Genomic DNA, 19,810 nt, shown 5'->3' with positions numbered 1-19,810 from the left:
TTATATGCTTTCCCAGTTGATAAATTAATTGGCTGATTGCATGTATTAAGTGGGCTTCCTCCACCCATACCCCTCAGCCCTTTGCCTTCTGTTGGACCACTTCAGTCCAAAATTACATATGTAATAAGCCTATACATGTTAGTAATCTTATGATTGATCTAAAGTAACTCTATTGCTGATAGTATATTTATGATCTGTCTAAAGTATGTTCTTCTAAAACTAAAACTTAAGTTAAACTTCAGTCAAGTTTAGCAAATTAACAGAGTTAATTAACTTTAGCAGGTGTGGAAAGGTTCAAGTTGTGTACTTTTTTTTTCATATTAGTATCCATTTATATTTATGAGACAATGTATAGATTGTATCTGATAGCTCTTGAATGTTCCTGATATTAACTACGATGCATGTGATATAATATTTTCAGATGAAAGAAGGGAGGGGAGGGCAATATGGCTTTTTATGAGAGTGAAGTAGAAAACATTTGTAGTTACGTACAGTGAAAGAATGTAGGTTGTAAGCAGATCCACAAAGAAGACCGAGTCTGAAACACAACTGAATCCAAAACACAGCAATGCAAAGACATTAGTTTCAGCTGCATCAGTTCCTTCATCTGACTCTCCATGTAGTTGAACATAGAATCATAGAATCATAGAATGGTCAGGTCGCATCGTAAAAAATTTTTTCCTAATTTCTAATCTAAATCTACCTCCCTCTATTTTAAAACCATTACCCCTCGTCCTATCACAACAGGCCCTACTAAACAGCCTTTCCCCATCTTTCTTGAACATGTACTGATCCTGGCATAAAAGTGAGGGGAGGTGGAGGGGGGCATGCTAGTGATTGGGGGATGGATAGAGAACAGGAACAGTCACTCTAGATTTATGGTCACTTAATTAAAAATGTGATTATGGTCTAAATAAATCTGTATGTCTTTCTGAAATGTTATAGTTCCAGTATAAAAAGTCTTAATGTTAAAAACCGAGTCATGTCGAGATGATTATCTTCTGGTATTGAATTTTCTTCATTACTGTTATACTATTATGTCCTTAATGGCCTCTCCAGTGCTCTGAATGTCATGTTTTTAAATTACCTAGGATTATTGTTAATATAGTTTTTCATGGACTTCTGATGACTTTTCACTCAGTCTGGCGTTAAGCTTGAAGAAGACCTTCATGTATCTCTCTTACATATAATTATTAGTGTATCAAAGATCTTGTATTCCTCACGGCAGATAGTTTACTCCTTTCAAAAATCTAGAATAACAAACAGTTTTCTATACTTGAGTGAACTATGTGACTTTTAGAAACAAAATGCTTGATAAAGCTACGTGCTGCTTCTCAGTGCATCACTGAATTTTAGGGTGAAAGTGTGAAATGGCATGTGGAAGTTTTGGGAGTAAAATCATGGCATTGACAGCAAGTATCACCTTCCTGGAAGTTCCCTTTTAGTTAAACGATTCTCCGTATACTGACGTGAGCAACAGATCAACCACGTATAATACCTGTCAAGAGCCAGACCATCTGATGGCTGCTTGCTCTGTTTCTTAAGATATATTTCTTTTTTTTCTTTTTTTCTTTTTTTTTTTTTTTTTTTCTTATTGGATTAACTTCATGAGGTAGCTGTTTGCTGTGACAGTATTGGTTGCATATTGATTCCTGGATCTTACTGTAGGAGTCATCACTTTGCCTGGGTAGCAAGTCTTTGAAGAAATTGGTTTTATTTGTTGTGAATACTCCCTCTGATAAAATTTCTTGGTTAATTTATTTTATCAATTATTTACATTGTACAATAATCATCCATCTTAGCTGATAAGTATATAATAATATGTACATGTGACTACTAATAATTGCTGCATTAGAGGATGCTGAAAAATGCAATTTCATCTAGCAAAGGTTTATATCAGATTTTATACAGATCATTCTAGAGCTGTTTCATTTTTTCCTGTTTATTTTTTGTAAATCACTATTATTTTCTTTCAGTAATCTAATGGTATAATTATTACTTGATTCATGGCCTACTAAAGTAAATAGAAATATCCCTGTCATATTCAGTGAGTGTTAGATTTTTTTTCCCCATCAGCGAGCCTGAATTGTTTCCTGCATATACACCTTTTGCTTAAAACACTTGTTCAATTGCAAGCTAAATACCATTCATGCTGCATAGGCCAAGCCCTTTTCCTTCTCCTCCCTCTCTCTTTGTGAATGTCAGATTACAGTTCTGATTCAAAACTCTATAAAGTTACTTAGAAGAAGAAACAAAAAAGAGCAGAAAACTTATGTCATTAAAGGAAACAAAATGTATGAATCCTAGAAGGAACAACCACGTTGAATAAAAATGTTAACTTTCAACGAAGAAATGTATGTATTCGTATATGTTGCCATAGAGGGATTCATTCATTGCATCCAACAAATTTTCTTTTGGATGGTCACTGAGACATACTTCATTTGTATATTGCATAGTTCAACTTATTATGTAGAGCAATACTTGGTAGTGAAAATATTTTCAGAATTATTTATCATATGATGAAATATGGAAAGCCATGCAATGCTGTCTCTGTGCAAATGGTTCTTCCATTCCCAGTTTCTGTATTAGAAATGCAGAATACAAAACTATTGAGTCAAATATAGTTGTAGCACTTGTATGTTTGACATAAGTTGTTTCAGAGCCCAAATGTTTATACTTGGGTTACCTTCTGGTTGACTGCTTCACACAGATCTGATACCAGTGTTTTACCTTGAATGGCAATTTTTTATCAGCATTATTTTTGTTTCTTTGAAGAGAATCTAATTTGAAATTATTTTAAACCATGTTCAACATAAGGTACTTGGTGCTCAGTATTTTTCGGTAGACAAGGGCTGACAGTAGCTGTTCAGTTTTTTTTAATTGAAGGTATTGTTATGAATTGTGACTTGCCAAAATAATGGCTAACCAAAGACAGCACCATGGTAGTCTCTTTTTCTGCATGCATACTTCCATTGTGGGTGAAAGTAGGAGAGAGCAGGAAGGTAGAATAAAATAAAGTGGTGATCTTGAACAAATTTTGCACAAGTTACAGAAACTGTACCAGGAACCACCATCTTTTCAATGCTATTCTTTTCATCCTAGAGCTACTTTCATTCCTACTGGAAATAAATACTAAAATAACTGTACATAGGATAATACATTTTGCTGCTAATGTACTGGTTGATGGTTTAACCAAGTATTTACATGAGTCTCCAGGGAGGCTTTTCAATCACCTTGTTCTGGCGTGAGTACACTGACAGCAGAACCAAAGATGGTTATTTTCAAGCTCACTCATATACTGCTAGAGAGCACTGCAGCTGGCACAGTGTAGACCAGACTTCATAGTGGAATGAGAGGAAGGCTTTGTACTCGTCAGCAAAGTGCCATGAGCGCCTCAATGGCTGTAGAAGTGGTAATACCTAGTGGGAGACTTTCTGTAGTATTTGGAGAAAGCACGATATTTTCTAGTTATTCTTTGGATGAGTAAAGGACAGCTTTTAATGACATCAAAAATGGTGAGTCTCATTCACCTCATCTGATCTGGACATAACATAGGGCCATTACAGAAAAGGGATTGAGAGAGATGTGTTATAGAGAGGCCTGGAAACAGGAAGTCTCTTAGCATTTTTTAGTTCATGTTCTCTGAGAAATAATTATCTTTCATCTGTTAGAAGGCAGTGTGTCATGGTGCTGCGCCTGTTTTGATATATTCTCTGACTTCAGAAGAATATCACCAAACCCAGTTTAGGGATTTTTATTGTTTTTGTTAATCTAGTCTGTTAAGCAGACCTGATGCATATATTCAAAATGCTAGTGTTTGTTGTTCATCTTATTATTATTTGTCAGTTTACAGAACATCACTTAGCAATTCAGCCAAGATGATAACTGAAAGCTAAACTACAGGTACAGGAAAACATTCTGTAAAGTATAGATATAGCTGGAAAGTTTACTGGTTAGCTGGTTCACTAGAAAGGTGTGCTGAGATTTGCCCAAACAACACAGCCTTATTCTCCTCCGTTAAAAACAAACAAACAAAACAAAACAAAAAACTTTAAAGTGTTAATTTCTGTTGTCTGCAGAACAAGATATGGCACTACAGTATTTACTTCTTATATATGTAAAATTTGACCGCATGTTGTACAAAGTTCAACTTTATAATTCTGTTAACAAAATATCCAATCATGCCAACTAAACTTGCAGTCAGCCACAATTTTGTTTTGCCGGTGGTACTGACTTTAATCCTCTGATAGTCTGATTGTGCTCTTCCCATGCTTTCCCAAATGTAATGGAATTTAAGCATCATATGCCATGGGAATGATAAAACCAATGAGAGAATTTGCAGAAGGAGATCTTACTGAATATCAATAGAAATATCAGAATGTAGCACTGTGTAATTAAAACCTTTTTTAACATTAAAACTTTTTTTTTTCATTCAAATGACATTTTGGTCTCGTGTGAAGACAGCATTTATTTTATCTTAAAAATGAGGAAAAGTTAGCTTTTGCCATGGTAAAAGCATAACCAAACATTTCTGAAACACAACTAGACAAAATTACACTGTAAAAGTTCATTTTTTTACACTCTTGCAGCTCATCAGTCCAAATTATTGTTTTCCTTTATTTAAATAATTCTAACATACAGGTTCTTTGCCATTGTTTAGTTGTAAATCTAATAATATGATTGGAATTGCTCAATAATCTTCTGTTTTAAGCTTTTCTTCATTTCTGATTCATTGTGTCTATTATTAAACCCAGCTGTTGATGTTTTTGAACAAACTGATTTGTGAATTAACTCTGCATTGTGTTCTGTAATAACGCCACTTCTGAATTATCATGGGCTGCTCCCAATTTACTTTTAGATAATTAAAGGCTGTCTTTATTTCTGTCCAAGTTGCCTGTTTTATTTCCCAGAACACAAGGATGTGATTTCATTCATGCTGCTCTAGGGGTCTGAAGTTGATAATCATTTTTCTACATCTGCTCTCATCAGTGTCATCTTCCCAATATATGATGCTCCAGCGTTATTCCTTGGCTTTACTCATTAGCATTCACAGTGTTGGTGCTCTGTTATGCTAGTCTGTCACAAGCCATTCCCTGTTGTTTTCCTGAGAAGTCTGTACCTTCATGCTGTGGAGTAGCCGGGCTTTCTAGAATACGTTCCTCTTCTTCTTAACTTCATTCACGTAAACTCTTTCCACGTCAAAATTAGTGATACCGTAAAATTATGCATTCTCTAAATATTTAAATAGATTGTATATAAGGAATATAAACATCATTGGGATCATCCTAGTGTATCTCATGTATGATGCATATACTAATAACTAAATTAAATTTAAGGACTTTAAAATTAAGACCTCAATATAATATATTTTGGATAACTAATTTATGGGGTTCTGTTTTCTGCAAAGTAAGCTGATATATTTTTAATTTGAAAAAAAAAAAAAAACAAACAAATGAAACCCAACCCAGATGTACTTCAAATGGAAAGACTGACCTGTGACATGCTTCAATATGGGGTCATACATAGTTCCTAATTTCCTTCTTTCATCAGCTCATGTCATGCTAAATACAACAGGAAGACTTAAAAAAAAAAAAATGAGGGGGGGAAGTAAGGGATTTACAGTAAACTCTCAACAATTAAAAAAATTATCTTGTTTATCCTCACTAAGGTTCACAAGAAAAGAGCATTTCAGGCTCTTAATTTTTAAAATTACTGCTAACCTCAATTTATGAGAGATGTATTTATTTCTCTTTGGCAAGAACAAGAATTTTAATCTCATCCTCCTGTTTTTTTTTCTTGCCAAGTCCTGTGACTTCTTCCACATTTAATAATTGTGATCTTTATGGACTGGTTTCTTCCCTTTATTATTTTTTGAGGGACTGCTTGTGGTACTTTCATATGTAGCAGTAAAGCTGAGCAATGGACATGGCAAATAATTATCCTCACCTTAATAAATAAGTAGGTTTAATAAAACAAGGTGAGAATTTGTTGTATGTGACAGGTATCTATTTGCTGAAAAATGTAGCAGCAAATTCTTCCAAGTGAATATTGTCTTCATAGAGCCACTACTTTTTACCTACTTGGTTTCATGTAACTGTGTACGAATAAGTGAAATCTTTGAACTGGAAGCAGCATGTTAAGTTTCTGTTTACCTCATTACTTCACATGCAAGACTTTTCTCTATTATTCCTCAAGAGGCAGCACTGGTAAGATGCTGTGTAAAATTTTCAGACAAGTGCTGAGGTGCTCTAACGAAAAAATGCGTCTTATTTATGATGTGTCAAATTACTGTTCTGAGAGTAGACCTTTTAGGTTGCATTCAGCCTTTAATTTGACTGAATTTAAATTGCATAAAATGCCTTTTAGTTGGAACTTGGCTTGCATATTATATCTCTCATTTCAATGAAAAACATTCAGATGCAAATACGGTTTGTTTGGACTGAGTACAAATGCCACTATCATGACTGATGAAGGCTTTTGATCACACATCTACAAACTGAAACCTTAAAAAGGAAGAGGCTATTTGGACTGGCATCTGCAGTGCCATGAATTATTTAGTTCCCATTATTCATAAATCTCTTTGAAGAGAAGGCTTATGAGTTTTTTAAGGAGGAGTAGTCATAGTTGTGTTGCCGGTTTCTATTTACACTGTGACTGACTGCATGTGCGAACTTCTTCTAAACGTCAGGAGTTGTACTGAATATGAAAGAGGTGCGTGTGAGAATTTCTCAGGAATGGCCCTGAAAGGTTTCTTTGGTTTCCTAGGATAAGAATGGGGATGCCTCTGTTGTCATCTGCTTTGCCGTGCTCCAAGAGGTGGGCAAGGCAAGAGCATGTCAGTATAATTTGGTGAGCTACCCAGTTAGCTGCTAGGGACCTAGTTGAATCTCGCAGAGTAAGTGTTCACAGCTGCAATTTGTTCTGCTGCTCATTTGCTGAACTACAAATCTCTTTTGGCTATGCTCTGACAGCAAAACAAAAATAGCAACACCACCTTCCTTTTTTTTGCGTTCTTTTACTCAGAATCCATTATCGTACCATGGTTTTGCTACAAATGTGTGACACTTTAAAATGTTTCCTCTGTTATCAGCAGTGATTGAAGCTAAACACTATATATAAACACTATTCTGCTATAAAGGGGATTTGTGTGCTTGTTTAGCTCATTGTAATTGTGTAATAATGTTGTCTAGAAGATACATGTTGGCAGAGATGTCAAGGAATGAGTTAGAAATACCCAATAGTAACTTGTTTACCTGCCTTGCAGGCGAGTTTAGTGTTTGGGATTTTTTACCTTTTTTTTTTTTCTTCTCTTTTTTTTAAGTGGGTTTCAATTTGCGTTACTGAGGAATACCTTGGATAATTATTTGTGACATCTATTTTCTTCTAGGATGTTATAAAACTCACATTATGCATCAAATATTAGGAAGACTCATGCAGTTCTTGTACAGGGCTGTTGTTCATAAATGTACAGAGCTCACAAATAATTTATTTACTGTAACACTTTTTTCATTGTAGTAGTAAGAATATTTTACTTCAGAAGTAATAAATAAGAGGGTTACTGCCAAAATTGCATAATTTCCTGTAAATAGTAACTTTGACTATACTTAGTTTCTTTAATTTCCTAAAAAAAAAAAATTAATCAAAAGTTTCTCAAAAGCATTCCATGGAAATATTCTCATCTTTCATTTTTTCAATTGACTGTATGGATTATTCTAAATTGATTTCATTCATTGTTCAAATGTACCAACATGCATTATACTTTACAGGCAGCAATGTATACACACATACTTTGTATGTGTGTATGTATACATACATACTTTTATGTATTATATCATGTATTATTCATATATATGTCACACATGTATTGCTTTTTATATTCTTTAGTAGAATATAATGTTGTTATATAAAGGTATGGAGATTGAATTAATAAGTTTATATAATGTAGAATATACTTATATAAAAGAATATGTAAAAATAAAATATACACAATATCTAGTATCTATAATGTGGAATATGTAATATAATATGCAGCTGTAATATATATATGAATGGGTATACATTCATGTTCTTTTTAAATTCTGGGTTTATTTTCACTTATGTGAAAGGAAAAAGAAATATAAGCAATGAGAAGTGCAAGAAACCTATACTTATTTGACAAGTATAAGAAAGGTTCTTTGTTTATTTGTTTTTTAAGGTGGGTAACGTAACAACCTTGTGGCACTCTTAGAAGGAAGGAGCACAGGCAAAGACTATTGTAATGATAGTAAGGAAGTAATTATTAATAAGATGAAAACTTTCCTGTTGTGTTATTAAGTATTCATTTACAGTTGTTGTAGAGTCTTAGTCTATCTCCTTATATGTCTTATCACTTTAGAAATACTTTCTCAGTATTGAAATGCTGAAAATGCAGGTGACTGGACTTCGAAGTGTTGAGATTTCTATACTAGTTAGCATGTCTCATACCCACTTGGTTCTCTGAGCTTTCTGATGTATGCCTTGCTGCAAAAAAGCTTCCAGATTGCATGTTTCCTCACAGACAGTGCTTCCAGGATTTTATATAGCAACACTTTAGGCATATTATTGTACGTAGTAAACTGAGAATGATGTGGAGAGCCAAGACTACTGATAGCTGCTGTAAATGCAGATCAACTCTTAAATGAATCTTGCCTAAAAAAAAATTCAGTAGAGTGGCAATATAACTGAAGTAGGAAGAGAAAAGTTTTTAATACTGAGATTAAAGAAAATCTGGGCTCAGGTCAATGATAAGAGCATTGTATTTGGAACGATTATAGCTTTTTCAAAACTATTTTTATTTTTTAAAGATTCTTTAACAATGTTTTAAATTCTGAACTCAATCTTACTTTATTTTCTGCTTGAAAAATCTAATGACTGTTTTATGAGTTTTCAAATTCTAAGTATTCGGGCATATGCTTGTAGATTCCGCATATTCATTCCTCCGGTTTCTTTCTAATAGAGAACTGTCGGCTTGTATTTCTTTATACAAGAAGTGAGTGGGAGGCGAGTGTTAAAACTTAAGTCTGGAATTGTGAAGTGTTTGAATTTGTGAATTTTTAGCTGTACTTCTCATATGAGAAAGTTGTAGAATAGCTTACAACTTTTACTGCATTGGTTTGCATGTTCAACACATACATACATTTAAAACCATAGCAGGAGATTAGAACTATATATAGGAAATGAGGGGTTTTTTGTTTTTTTTTTAATACGACTAATTGACTGTGAATTTAATGCATATAGTCAGGTAAAATTTCAAACATGCAATGAAAGATGGTGTGAGGTCAAAAAGATCTGTACTAAGGATGAAATTTACCTCTGGACAGTTCATCCTTATGAAAATAATATCTCATTTACGTGTCTCACCCAAGCTACAAAAAATAAGTCTTGCTCAAAAAGTCTTGTCAAGGCAACTATTCACTTTAACAGCACTAGTAGGCATCAGATTGGATACTGGCTAACAAAATGGAGTGGCAATGAGTCTTTTCTATTTCTACCACCAAAGGAGAGTCCTTTTTTTGTAAAGCCAGATATCAAGAAATAGATAGTAGTAGCCTTATTTTTGATATGACTATGAATAGCAAATGATAAATTACAGTCAAATATTTGAACTTCAGCTATAGTACACAATCTTAGTTATTTTTTCCTTACAGTTTTCCCATTTTTCTTGAACTGTCAGAAAAATGTAGAAAAAACGGCAGTAAATTGCATTAAAAGAGTTCACAAGAGTTCTTTTTTAATATTACTTCACTAATAGCACTATGATGAAGTTGAAAGATTCACTTTAAGTTCACCCCCCTTGAGTATCTTCCTACCTTGTTTCTGAGAAGAAATGACTGAGTATGTATTTGAAACTGAGTCGTTTCACTGTGACTAGTACTACTTCGACACAAGTTTTATTTTGTTCTTTAGAGCTCTTGACATCATGGTTGATCTGCTGTTATATCTTCACCACTCTTATCATAAACAGGTAAATTTTATTTTATATTTTGATTATTGTATAGGTAAGTTTAAAGGTTTTTAATTTACTTTGATAAATGAAAAATTACTGAGAAAATATCTTTCATTACTCCTCAGAAATGAATGTATATTTTGATATCTGTAACAATATGATCCATTTTTACTTAAAGTAAATTTCACCAACTAATTATCGTCACATACGAATAGCTATTTTCAGGAGCATTTTATATAGTCCCTCAGTTGTGAAGATATTTTAATGTCTCTAAGTTAGCCTGTAAGCTTCACTACTTTCAAAGGAGTCATTATGTTCTATAATACTGAAACCTACTCTCCAGAAGGTCTCAAGAGGCAGGTCTGTAATGTATCAGGCCAAGGCACGGAGTAAAGCTTTCCAGTATATTTCTTGGCGTGAGAAGTGCAGTGATTGCAAAGGATGATGAAGAAAATTCTGTGTAGAATATTTAACGACTGGATAAAAAAAAACTCACTGAAGTTACACCTGAAATTTCCTTTCTCCAACTGAAGAAGAGATTTAGACCATATTTACTGATGTCCATTTAAACTTATTAAAATCCTGTCGATTGAGCTCTGCACTTAATTTATGATAGTATTTTTTCCGTCAATCTTGTCGGTTGCCCAAGTTTATCTTCTAATGTCTGGAAAAGCCTAAATTAATTGTATTTGAGGAATTAAAAAAAAAAAAAAAATCTTATTTTTCTGTTCAAGGTTTTACTTATGTAAAACACGTAAGACACATTCTTGTTTCCACTTGCTTTGATTGCTGTTCCAATGGCCCTTAAGACATACTTTATTAAGAAAGCATTTCATACAGATGATCTATTATAAATGTGGTATAACACTTTTTACACAGAGATCTCATGGGCTGTGATATTAAAAAAAAAAAAAAAAATAGGGAAACTAACCGTGCAATGAAAGTCAGTTGCCTTCTCAAATCCTTCTTAGGGTTTACAGTAGATGAATTAGTTGTATGTAGAAGTAATGTAAGGAGAACCCTAGCTGCTTGTCTGCCTACCTAGCTCCTTGCTTTTAATTATAATGCTTCTGATTTCATGCTGGTTGTGGAAGGGCATATTTTCAAATATAAGTATTCTTGAAGCTTTGTGGGTTATCAGACCTGTGAACTGTGAGTGGAAAATAATGTATATGTGTGTGTGTATATATATATATATATATATATATAAGCGAAGTAGACTCGGAAAATCTCTGTTTGTAATAATGTAGGATAGCATATACCTAAAACAAAAACAAAAACCAACCAAACAAAGAAAGAAAAAAAAGAAACAAAACGAAATAAAACAATAAAAAACCCCACAAAACCAAAAACCTAACCTGAGACAGGAGTGTCACAGGTTGTTCTTGGGTTGAACGAAATGGACAAAGCATAGTTTCAGGTGTTTTGCATGCACCAATTTGCAGATGTGAGAGGAAACATAAGCTCGCTGCTTACAGCTGCTTGTGCGCAATCACAGTTATGTGATGACAGCCAATTTGTGCCTAAGTAGTTTGCTAAGTGTATCCAAGTAGGGTCTTTTTGTTTCTGCTCTTTCCTAAGACCTGGCTTAAAGAAGTTGGGTGAGTATGTGGGTACATATGTTTTACATGATAAGCAATGTTGATAGTTTGTCTGAGGTGCTGAATGAATATCAAAGCTTTTCAAGTATTTGGTTTAACTTTTGAAATAACTGTTGAAGAGATCTGAGAGCAGAACTGAGTACTTGTATCTCTCTGCCTGACAAAACCACACTTACAGCCTTGAGGAGTTCTTCATTCTACTACTTCTGAGTTATTTTTATGCATATTTCTTAAAACATTGTTACCTTGATAAGGTGAAATATAAAAATTGTGTTTACTCTTGTTCACAAACTACATTATTTATTTGCAAGGGAAATTTGTGTGATGTTTTATGGAAACCCAGCTTATGATGAAATTCCTTACTTGCAACTTGCATTGCTTGTAGAAGTTAAATGTCCAGCTGTATTATAACATGTGTAAAGTTGGCATTTTGGGGCAGGCAGATCATGTTATCTGGATGCTGTTAAGAGGAGCCTTTGGGGCATGATTGTAGTCATCTTCTAGTTTAACTATACAGTAATCTACTGTGTTATGTGTTTCCAGCTGCTAATATGAATCAGCTACAACTGGAATCCTGAACTCTGGTGATGTTTGTATTATAAGATGCTTCTGCTGATCTCCATCGTGCCATTTATAATGAGTATCAAGAATAAAATTACCATATTTGTAGTCTACTTTTCTGAAAGAAAATGGAGCTGCATATTTTTCAATACTTCGTGATTAGTATTGCGCAATAAAAGTCATTACATGTGATAATCTAGTTGCAGTTTAAAAATATTTAATGTGTTTAGCAGTGTATTAGAAAGTTTGAAAGATGCTTACAGTCATTTTAGCTTTTCCTTACCAGTATATGAATTGTTTCTCATTATCTGGGCTCAGTAGTTGCTGTTTTACAGATCTATATTCTATTGGGTTGGGAAGGAAAAATTCTGAACACCGGAAAATATTCTGTCCATACCTGGCATTGAATTCTACAGTGATAAGGTGTGGGGAAAACCAAAATGCTGGAACTTCTACTCCTTCATCACATTGTCTTTCAAAGTTTCACCAAGTAAAATATAACTTAATAGTGTTTCTAAAGCAGCTGTGTCCTATACAGAAAAGTCAGCTGTAAAAGCAATATCTTTAAACATTGCTTTTTTCCTCACAGAGTACAGTAAATGTTTAGCAGCTGCTCTTCTGATTTTCTGTTTGTCATTTAGTAACAGAGTAGTCACCTATTATTGCCCAGGATGTATGTTCAGTTCATAGGTTTGCTAGGTGCAGTAGCATATAGTAGTGTTTTGTCATTTGATTTTGTGCATTAGCTTATGTAGTTTGTCTGGCTTGCCTACAGATTTTCTAGTGCGTGTAGGAGGGACATTAGGTAAGATAAATTAGTTTTCTTTTGTTTAACAATAAGTTATTTATGATTTTGAGGATTTTTGCTAATTATGGGCTGAATGTAGGCATGCTGAACACAACTGAAGTCCTTTATGACCTCATTACTCTTGGATTTGAATGTCTACTGCTGCTGTCAAGAATTATTTACATTCTTCAGTAGAGTAGGAGATATAAAAAAATAATGTGGTACAGTATATAGCTTTGAGATAGGTTTGTACTTTATAGATTAACAGTCATGTCAGTATTTATTCATGGAATTGGAGGGGTGTGTTGATATTCAAGATAACCTTAATAAATGGGGGAAGAACTTCAAAGCAACAGAATCTTCTAAAGACAAGGGTGAAGTCCTACATTCAGAAAGGATAAAATTAATATGTGAAATCAAAATGGTCAATAGGTAGGGGTACAAGAATATGGAGAGGAGGACTAAGGGGTCATTGTGGGCTTGAATGCAATGTGACTGTTCCATTAGAGCCAACTGTTACTTTGGAGTGCACAACCAAAGAGCTAGGTGTAAGGCATTGTAAGTAATTATTTCACTTTGCACTAGTGCAACCTCAGCAGGACATCTGGCCTTATTTTAGGCCAGTGTAGATGAATTCTTGAAAATCGGGGCGGGGGGGGGGGGGAGGAAAGACAGTAAAGAGGAGGTTGGAAACCATATATTAAGACAGTGGAAGAATGTGACTGTTTAGACACAGAAGGGAAATAACAAGTCTTCAAATATGCAAAGGGTTACATTAAAGAAGTATGTGTTCTGTTGTTAATTATACTCACACCAAGTATGAGCAGAGTTAAGTAATTGGTCTAGTCTCCTACATACGCTGGTTACTTTATATGTCAGGAAGACAATTTGCCACTGGGAGGACAACTGTGCACTAAACCAGATTACCTGTAGAGCTTTTTGGAGTCCCTCTCACCAAAGGTTGTAACAATATGTTAGGCAATCTGTTAGGAGAGGTCCAAAGAGGTTCAAGCTGCTTCAAACCCAGAGGCTACAGCAGTTGATCTCTTTATGACCCCTCTAAATTTGTGTATTTGTCCCCTTTTCAATTGTATATTAAATAACATATTTTATATTCTAAGAGGAAAAATTATTAAAAATGACTGTATAGATATATAATCCCTATTATATAGCATATATGCAATATGTATTATATTTATACACATTTAAAGTTATAGTAGCAATTAAAGAAATCGATTAACTTTTTGTCATTGCAAAATCACATACTGTTTTTGCATACCAGCTCATTTGTAGTTTTTCTCTTAAAATTTTAGAGAAAAAAAAAATGTATTAAATTGTGAGAACCAAAAAGGTTCTTGTTTTTTTGAAGATCGATCAATGAATTTAGTAAGCAAAATATATCACTTTCCGAGGGAAATTACCTGATGTCATCTTAGGAACTTGTGTTGTGGATAGAATGATACAAAGATAGAATAAATAATACAAGGTCACATGTTTTAATTCCATATAATTGTATAAGCATGACTGCACAGGTCTTTAATGGTTATACAAATAAAGAAATGAAGACTTCTGTAGCAATATGTGCATTCTGATTGTATTCACAAATGCCACTAACTGATAATTTTGAAATCTCCTTGAGAAGAGTGTGCAGAACTTACTAAAAAAAAAAAAATTCATTATAAAATGCAAAGGCATTTCAATAAAGGCAATCAAATAAGAAGTCAGAAAATCATAAGTAAACAAATTTAACCATGAGGATGTATATAGCTTTTTTAAAAACTATATCCTAATCTAAAAGAACTCCCAAGGTCCCATGTTTATCTGTTATCTGTTAGCCACTCTTAATGACTAGGCAGCAATGGAGATTCAAAATCCCACTAAGAATTTCACGTAGTAGTGGTGGTTTCTTTCTCCTTCAGTGGCTTTTAGAAAATGCTGCTGTTTGAAAAGGAGATGATGAAGCATGCTGCATTACAGCACATACTGGTATCCTTGCTTTGAATGGATCTCTTAGTCTGTGAGAGCCTAATAATTTGCATTATTCTCTGGAGAAAATGATCATGCTCTAAGCCTTCTGTCACATGGAGGAGCTTTTCCAGTGAGAGAATCTGAGCTGGCATTTAGGTGACCTAAATGACCAATCATCAATGACCAATCCATCAGTTTATGTGAAGGAAAAAAAAAAAATGCAGTTTTTGTCATCATCATCATAAAATTTAAAAGAAAATTCTAAATTTAAGTACTGTAAAAGTAACTCCTTTTCTTTTGAAAACTGGAAATCTGCATTATATGATGGGCGTGTTTGGGAGGTGTGTATTTTAGTTTGTTTGTTTGTTTATGTATGCTGCTTCTCTGGTAATTTTTAGTATTCCATGATCACAGAAGGTTTTTAAACTGGAATTAAAAATACAGATGAATAAATATGTCCATCCTATAGACTATTAATGTTTTAATTTTTATTGAAGATAAGAGAACATTTAGATTTGCTGGAACTGTTGGTTGCTGTATTCAGGAGAAAATCGATGCAATGTATTTTATGAGTGTGACTTTCATCTTGTTTCTGCTCTTGAAAAGAGCTATTTAGTCATTCTAGTATTTAGATATTGTACTGATTTTTCCTCTAGGTACATTTTTACTATATGTAAGAGGTGAAATGACAAGAAGACACTGACCTCAAACCTTTCACTTTTCCTTTTTCTTTCTCTTTATTTTCTGAAATAAAAGGTTAGGTAGGCTGGACATCTGAGGGAAATACTTCTTCCCTTTCTTACTTTTATTGAGCTATTGAAGTAATTGGAAGGACGTGTTTTTTTCCAAAGACAAAAGACAAAACCCTAAATTGAATAATAAATCACATAAAAGAGAAAAATAAAATAAATGCTATATCAAATCTGTCTAAAAATGTCCACAAAATTGAACAGCATAGAGACAGCTGAGTGTGGAGAAAATATTGAAAACTTGTAGCCGCCATTTATCAAAGAATGTAATTTAACAATTGTTGGCATACAGAAAGCAAGAAGTCAGAAAGATATATCACAGAAAAACAAAGCACGATATATTATTGATATTTGAGAGCAAGGGTATATTAGGGTTTTTGAAATTTAAATCCAGCTTTTTACATTCAGGCAATGATTTTCAAAAACATTGTTTCAGTAGTACAGCTACAGCAGAAATGCTTTTCTGATTTAAAAATGCCCTAAAAACCTTAGTTCTGTGAAAATTAACTGCTATGATTCAGGACTTGGCAGTTTTCCTCCCCTTTCCTGATCCCTCAGAGTAGACTCCTCTGAGATCTCTGACCTTGACTTCTTGCTGCTCTGTGATCCCCTCACTCCTGAACCTTTCCTCAGTAGCAAACCCTTTTGTTTTGCATACGTTGTGACCAGAAGAGACGACTTTAGAAAATAAAATATCTTGATAGAACTAAGGATTGATAGAAGAGATTATTTTTTTTTTCCTCAGTCTTCCCTAGAAATCTAGTAGCTCTGTTGTGCCTTTCAGTCTGACTTTTGAGAATATGGTCTTTCTTCCCTCTTTGTCTTTCTTTCTTCTCTGGTCTTTAAAAATCTTCCTTAAATTCCAACAAAGGTCACTATTCTGTAGTATGTGTCCCTGTCCAAAATAAATTTCCTAAGAAAGATAAGACAGAGTAAAGAAAAATGCTCTTGTAAATGTGTTCTGGTATTTAAAGAAATCCCTGAACATGGGGAAATACCAGAAGTAATCCATTTCCTGATTGACTTGTAATTTAGACAAATAAAGTAAGTGCCAGCCAGATACAGTAAATTCCGGCTTTCGAGTTACGTTGTACCCGTAAAATGTTGCTGGCCAGTGCTAATTGACTTTAGTTGTATTACAGAAGTTTCAAATCAGTGTCCTACAAGTATACTACTTTGAGAAATGCCTTGAAGAGCTTGTCTGTTTAGTCAGCAAGTAAGAAAGTCAAGATAGGGAAAAAGAGAATGTATGATGTGAAATGCAGAGAAATCAATTGATTTGCTGAAGACATAAAGTGAATGTAGATCCTTTGACTGTAATGTTTGTTTGAAACCCACAGGTCTCTTGTTACTAACTTTAGTGGCATAAAAAGCTGAGTTATGCCGTAACTGGTGCTCTAACCAAGAGATCAGTCTTCCTCTGCTAAATTCCAATCTTGATGATGCTCATTTGAAACATTTATCTAGGCTTGTCTCCTCCTATGACTTTTCATGTAGTAATAATAAGAAGAGGTGGATAAAAATTTTCAAACACATTGGATTGAAAATTCTTGAAAATTGTCTTCTCTTTAGGCAGAGTGACAAGAGGAGTAAAGAGGGAAGAGAGAAAAAGTCTTTCATCTTTGGAAAAAGAAATACCAACCTCGCTGATAACAATGAAAGGGGATTTTCCTTCATGCTAGGTATCAAAAAGATGGGTTGTTGATGAAAACAGCTCCAGCTAGTTCCCTTCAGTAGGCAGAATTATATTTTGAAAGATCATTTTCAGCTAATTTGGCTGTTGTGCAGTCTGAACTTTACCAATTGACTTGTAATTGGACTATGCTGTCAATGAAAAAACTTACAAGTATTGAACATGACATTTTTAAGAAGGTTACTGTCATCTAGTCCTCTATTAGTGGATTTGCAGAGAGTTATAATTGGTCTAACGGGCTTAGTAACCTGTCCTACTTCCAATTATAATGTACAACCATATTTATGTCTTTTCTTTATTTACTGATACATGATAGGTAATAATTCTCTACCTAGTGCTCATGCTTCAAAATAAAGATGTCTAATGATAGAATGGTTGGGTTCTTTTAATATACATGTATATATGTAACTATACATATAGAAATTTTCATATACATATTATATATATCCATATATATACATGCATATACATCTTTTTATTCTGAGTGATTAATGTGAGTGTAAAGTCTCCTGTTGCTTTTAAATGTATGGGATGGGGGGTGGAGGGGAAGATACGTGTGTGTGTTTTCTCCAGAATTTTGTGGATTTTAAATTATTATTGTGGTTCGCAGTGGTAACATGTTCATGTAGATATAATTCTCAGTACTGAAAAAGAGGAAGCATAAGAAAATGAATAGACTGATTAACTCAATGCATTCATTAGCAACTTGTATTTTCATGAAGGAGAAACTGTTCACTTATTATAAAATTAGAATGACACCATTAATTTTGTTTACTACATAAGCAATTTGTAGTTCATGTAAGATTTACTGGCTGGTTTATAGGTGAATATGTCTTGTTAAACAGCCTTATGGAAAGAGCTGTGCAGGAGCATCTGCATTAGTTTTATCTGCCCAAAGCAGAGGTGTTCTGTGGAGTAATGCTGATTTCAAACATCATGGGGCCACTTTTTAAATTTTGTTTTCACTACCAGGAGAATGATGACAATGCAGAATGGTGCATCTGGAAGTAGAAGAGGAATCAGGGAAAAAAAAAAAAAAAAGCTGGAGAATTTACTTGTTTCATAAAGTGGAATGTTTAATTTTTTCAACTATTCGTTCATATATGGCAACTTGGCCTTTACTGCTATGCTCTCCTTACTTGTAAAGACTGATTGGTGAGACACTAGACAAGACAAACTAAAAAAAAAAAAAAAAAAAGAAAAAAAAACAACACCAAAAAAATCCCAACCCTAAAAACTTTAGATGTAGATGAGAGAAGCAAAGAAAGGGGATTTGATCTTTGTCCTCTTTTTTCTGTCTTTTGGTCATAAATGTAGCTGCCTTGGAATTGTGAACATAGTTCTGCCTTACAAGAAGGGCCAGCAGAAGAGAAATTACTTTTTTTTTTTTTTCTGAGGTAGCTTTTTTATTTAAGATGCTCCTGAATGAATGCCTTTTCGTAGAGCACTTGAGCATTTAACAAGTTGTGGATAGTATCTTTCGTGTAAGTTACAGCTGAGTGATTCCATTTTCATTTTGGGTTCTGATTTATATAATTTATATTTATATATATATATATATATAATATATATATCAGTAACAATAATGATCCTGTTGATTTTGGTGGTAGGGCAGATGTTGGCTGAACACTTTAAGCTCCTATTGTTGTTTTTGTGATTCTGTTGTGCCTTTAGAACTAATAGACCAAAAACGTGTTCCTTCAAGAGACTCAAGGAAGACTGTATTGTCTCCCCTTTTCTCTCCAAGTTTGTCAAAATATTGTCTGCTGCTTTTGCTGTGTATGCTTTGTTAGTGCAAGAATAATCTGACGATACAGGCTTCAATGAAGAAGTCTGTATAATAATAATGAAATAAATAATCAATTATAGCATTGATTAAAATAACTGGAGTACCTACAGTTTAACTGATGTTTGTATCTGCCTCACAGGAGAATGAAGTTCCAAGAAACAGAAACAAGGGAGTGACTTAAGATTTAGGTGATTCAGAATGTACTTTTGGTTTTAGAATTCACAAATGTGTGTACATATGCTGTCACCTACTTATGATTAATGGTCCATGATTTTTCTGCATTCCTTGCTATGCTTTTTCAGTGTGTTTTGTGATATATTTTCTAAATTTTCAACACAGGTCTTCTGACAGAATCATAGATCCTGAACTATCTCATAGTGTCTCAAATAAATAGGTCAAATAATCCTAGAAACGGTGTTTGTTAGCTTTGGATCAATAGTGATAAAGTTTCTCTGTATTCTTACTTGCTCAAACTTCTGTCTAATCTATCTTTGTTCTCTTCTTGTGCAATCTTTTCCTTGCTTCCAGTGGCTGCTACAAAGAGCAAATCTAGAGGTGAGTTTCTGCCTGCACTCTTCAATTTGCATTGCATGGTTCTGCAGCCCACATATTTTCTCGCAAGGCTTCTTCTGCTTCTCAAAACCAAGAGAGATATTTTTAGATCTTATGGTACAATAGATTAGCTTTTTATGATTTTG

At 33.9% G+C, this 19,810-nt stretch overlaps 1 protein-coding gene across 4 annotated transcripts in view; it reads left to right on the top strand.

Moving 5' to 3' along the window:
- CADM2 (cell adhesion molecule 2) overlaps positions 1-19,810 on the top strand; it is a 685,724-nt gene that overhangs the window by 427,744 nt on the left and 238,170 nt on the right. For 2 of the 4 annotated variants that reach the window (XM_086763712.1, XM_086763689.1), the window contains exon 2: positions 19,641-19,667. The exons of the other annotated variants lie outside the window; for them this stretch is intronic. In XM_086763712.1, the coding sequence (XP_086619838.1) occupies positions 19,641-19,667 (27 nt within the window). The remainder of the gene's footprint in view (positions 1-19,640; positions 19,668-19,810) is intronic. 4 annotated transcript variants of the gene reach the window in all.

The sequence above is a fragment of the Chlamydotis macqueenii genome, chromosome 1 (assembly GCF_036417535.1).
Source record: "Chlamydotis macqueenii isolate bChlMac1 chromosome 1, bChlMac1.mat, whole genome shotgun sequence".
Lineage (NCBI taxonomy): Eukaryota > Metazoa > Chordata > Aves > Otidiformes > Otididae > Chlamydotis > Chlamydotis macqueenii.
The sequence above is the reverse complement of the archived record's forward strand: the minus strand, read 5'-3'. Positions and strand labels throughout refer to the sequence as shown.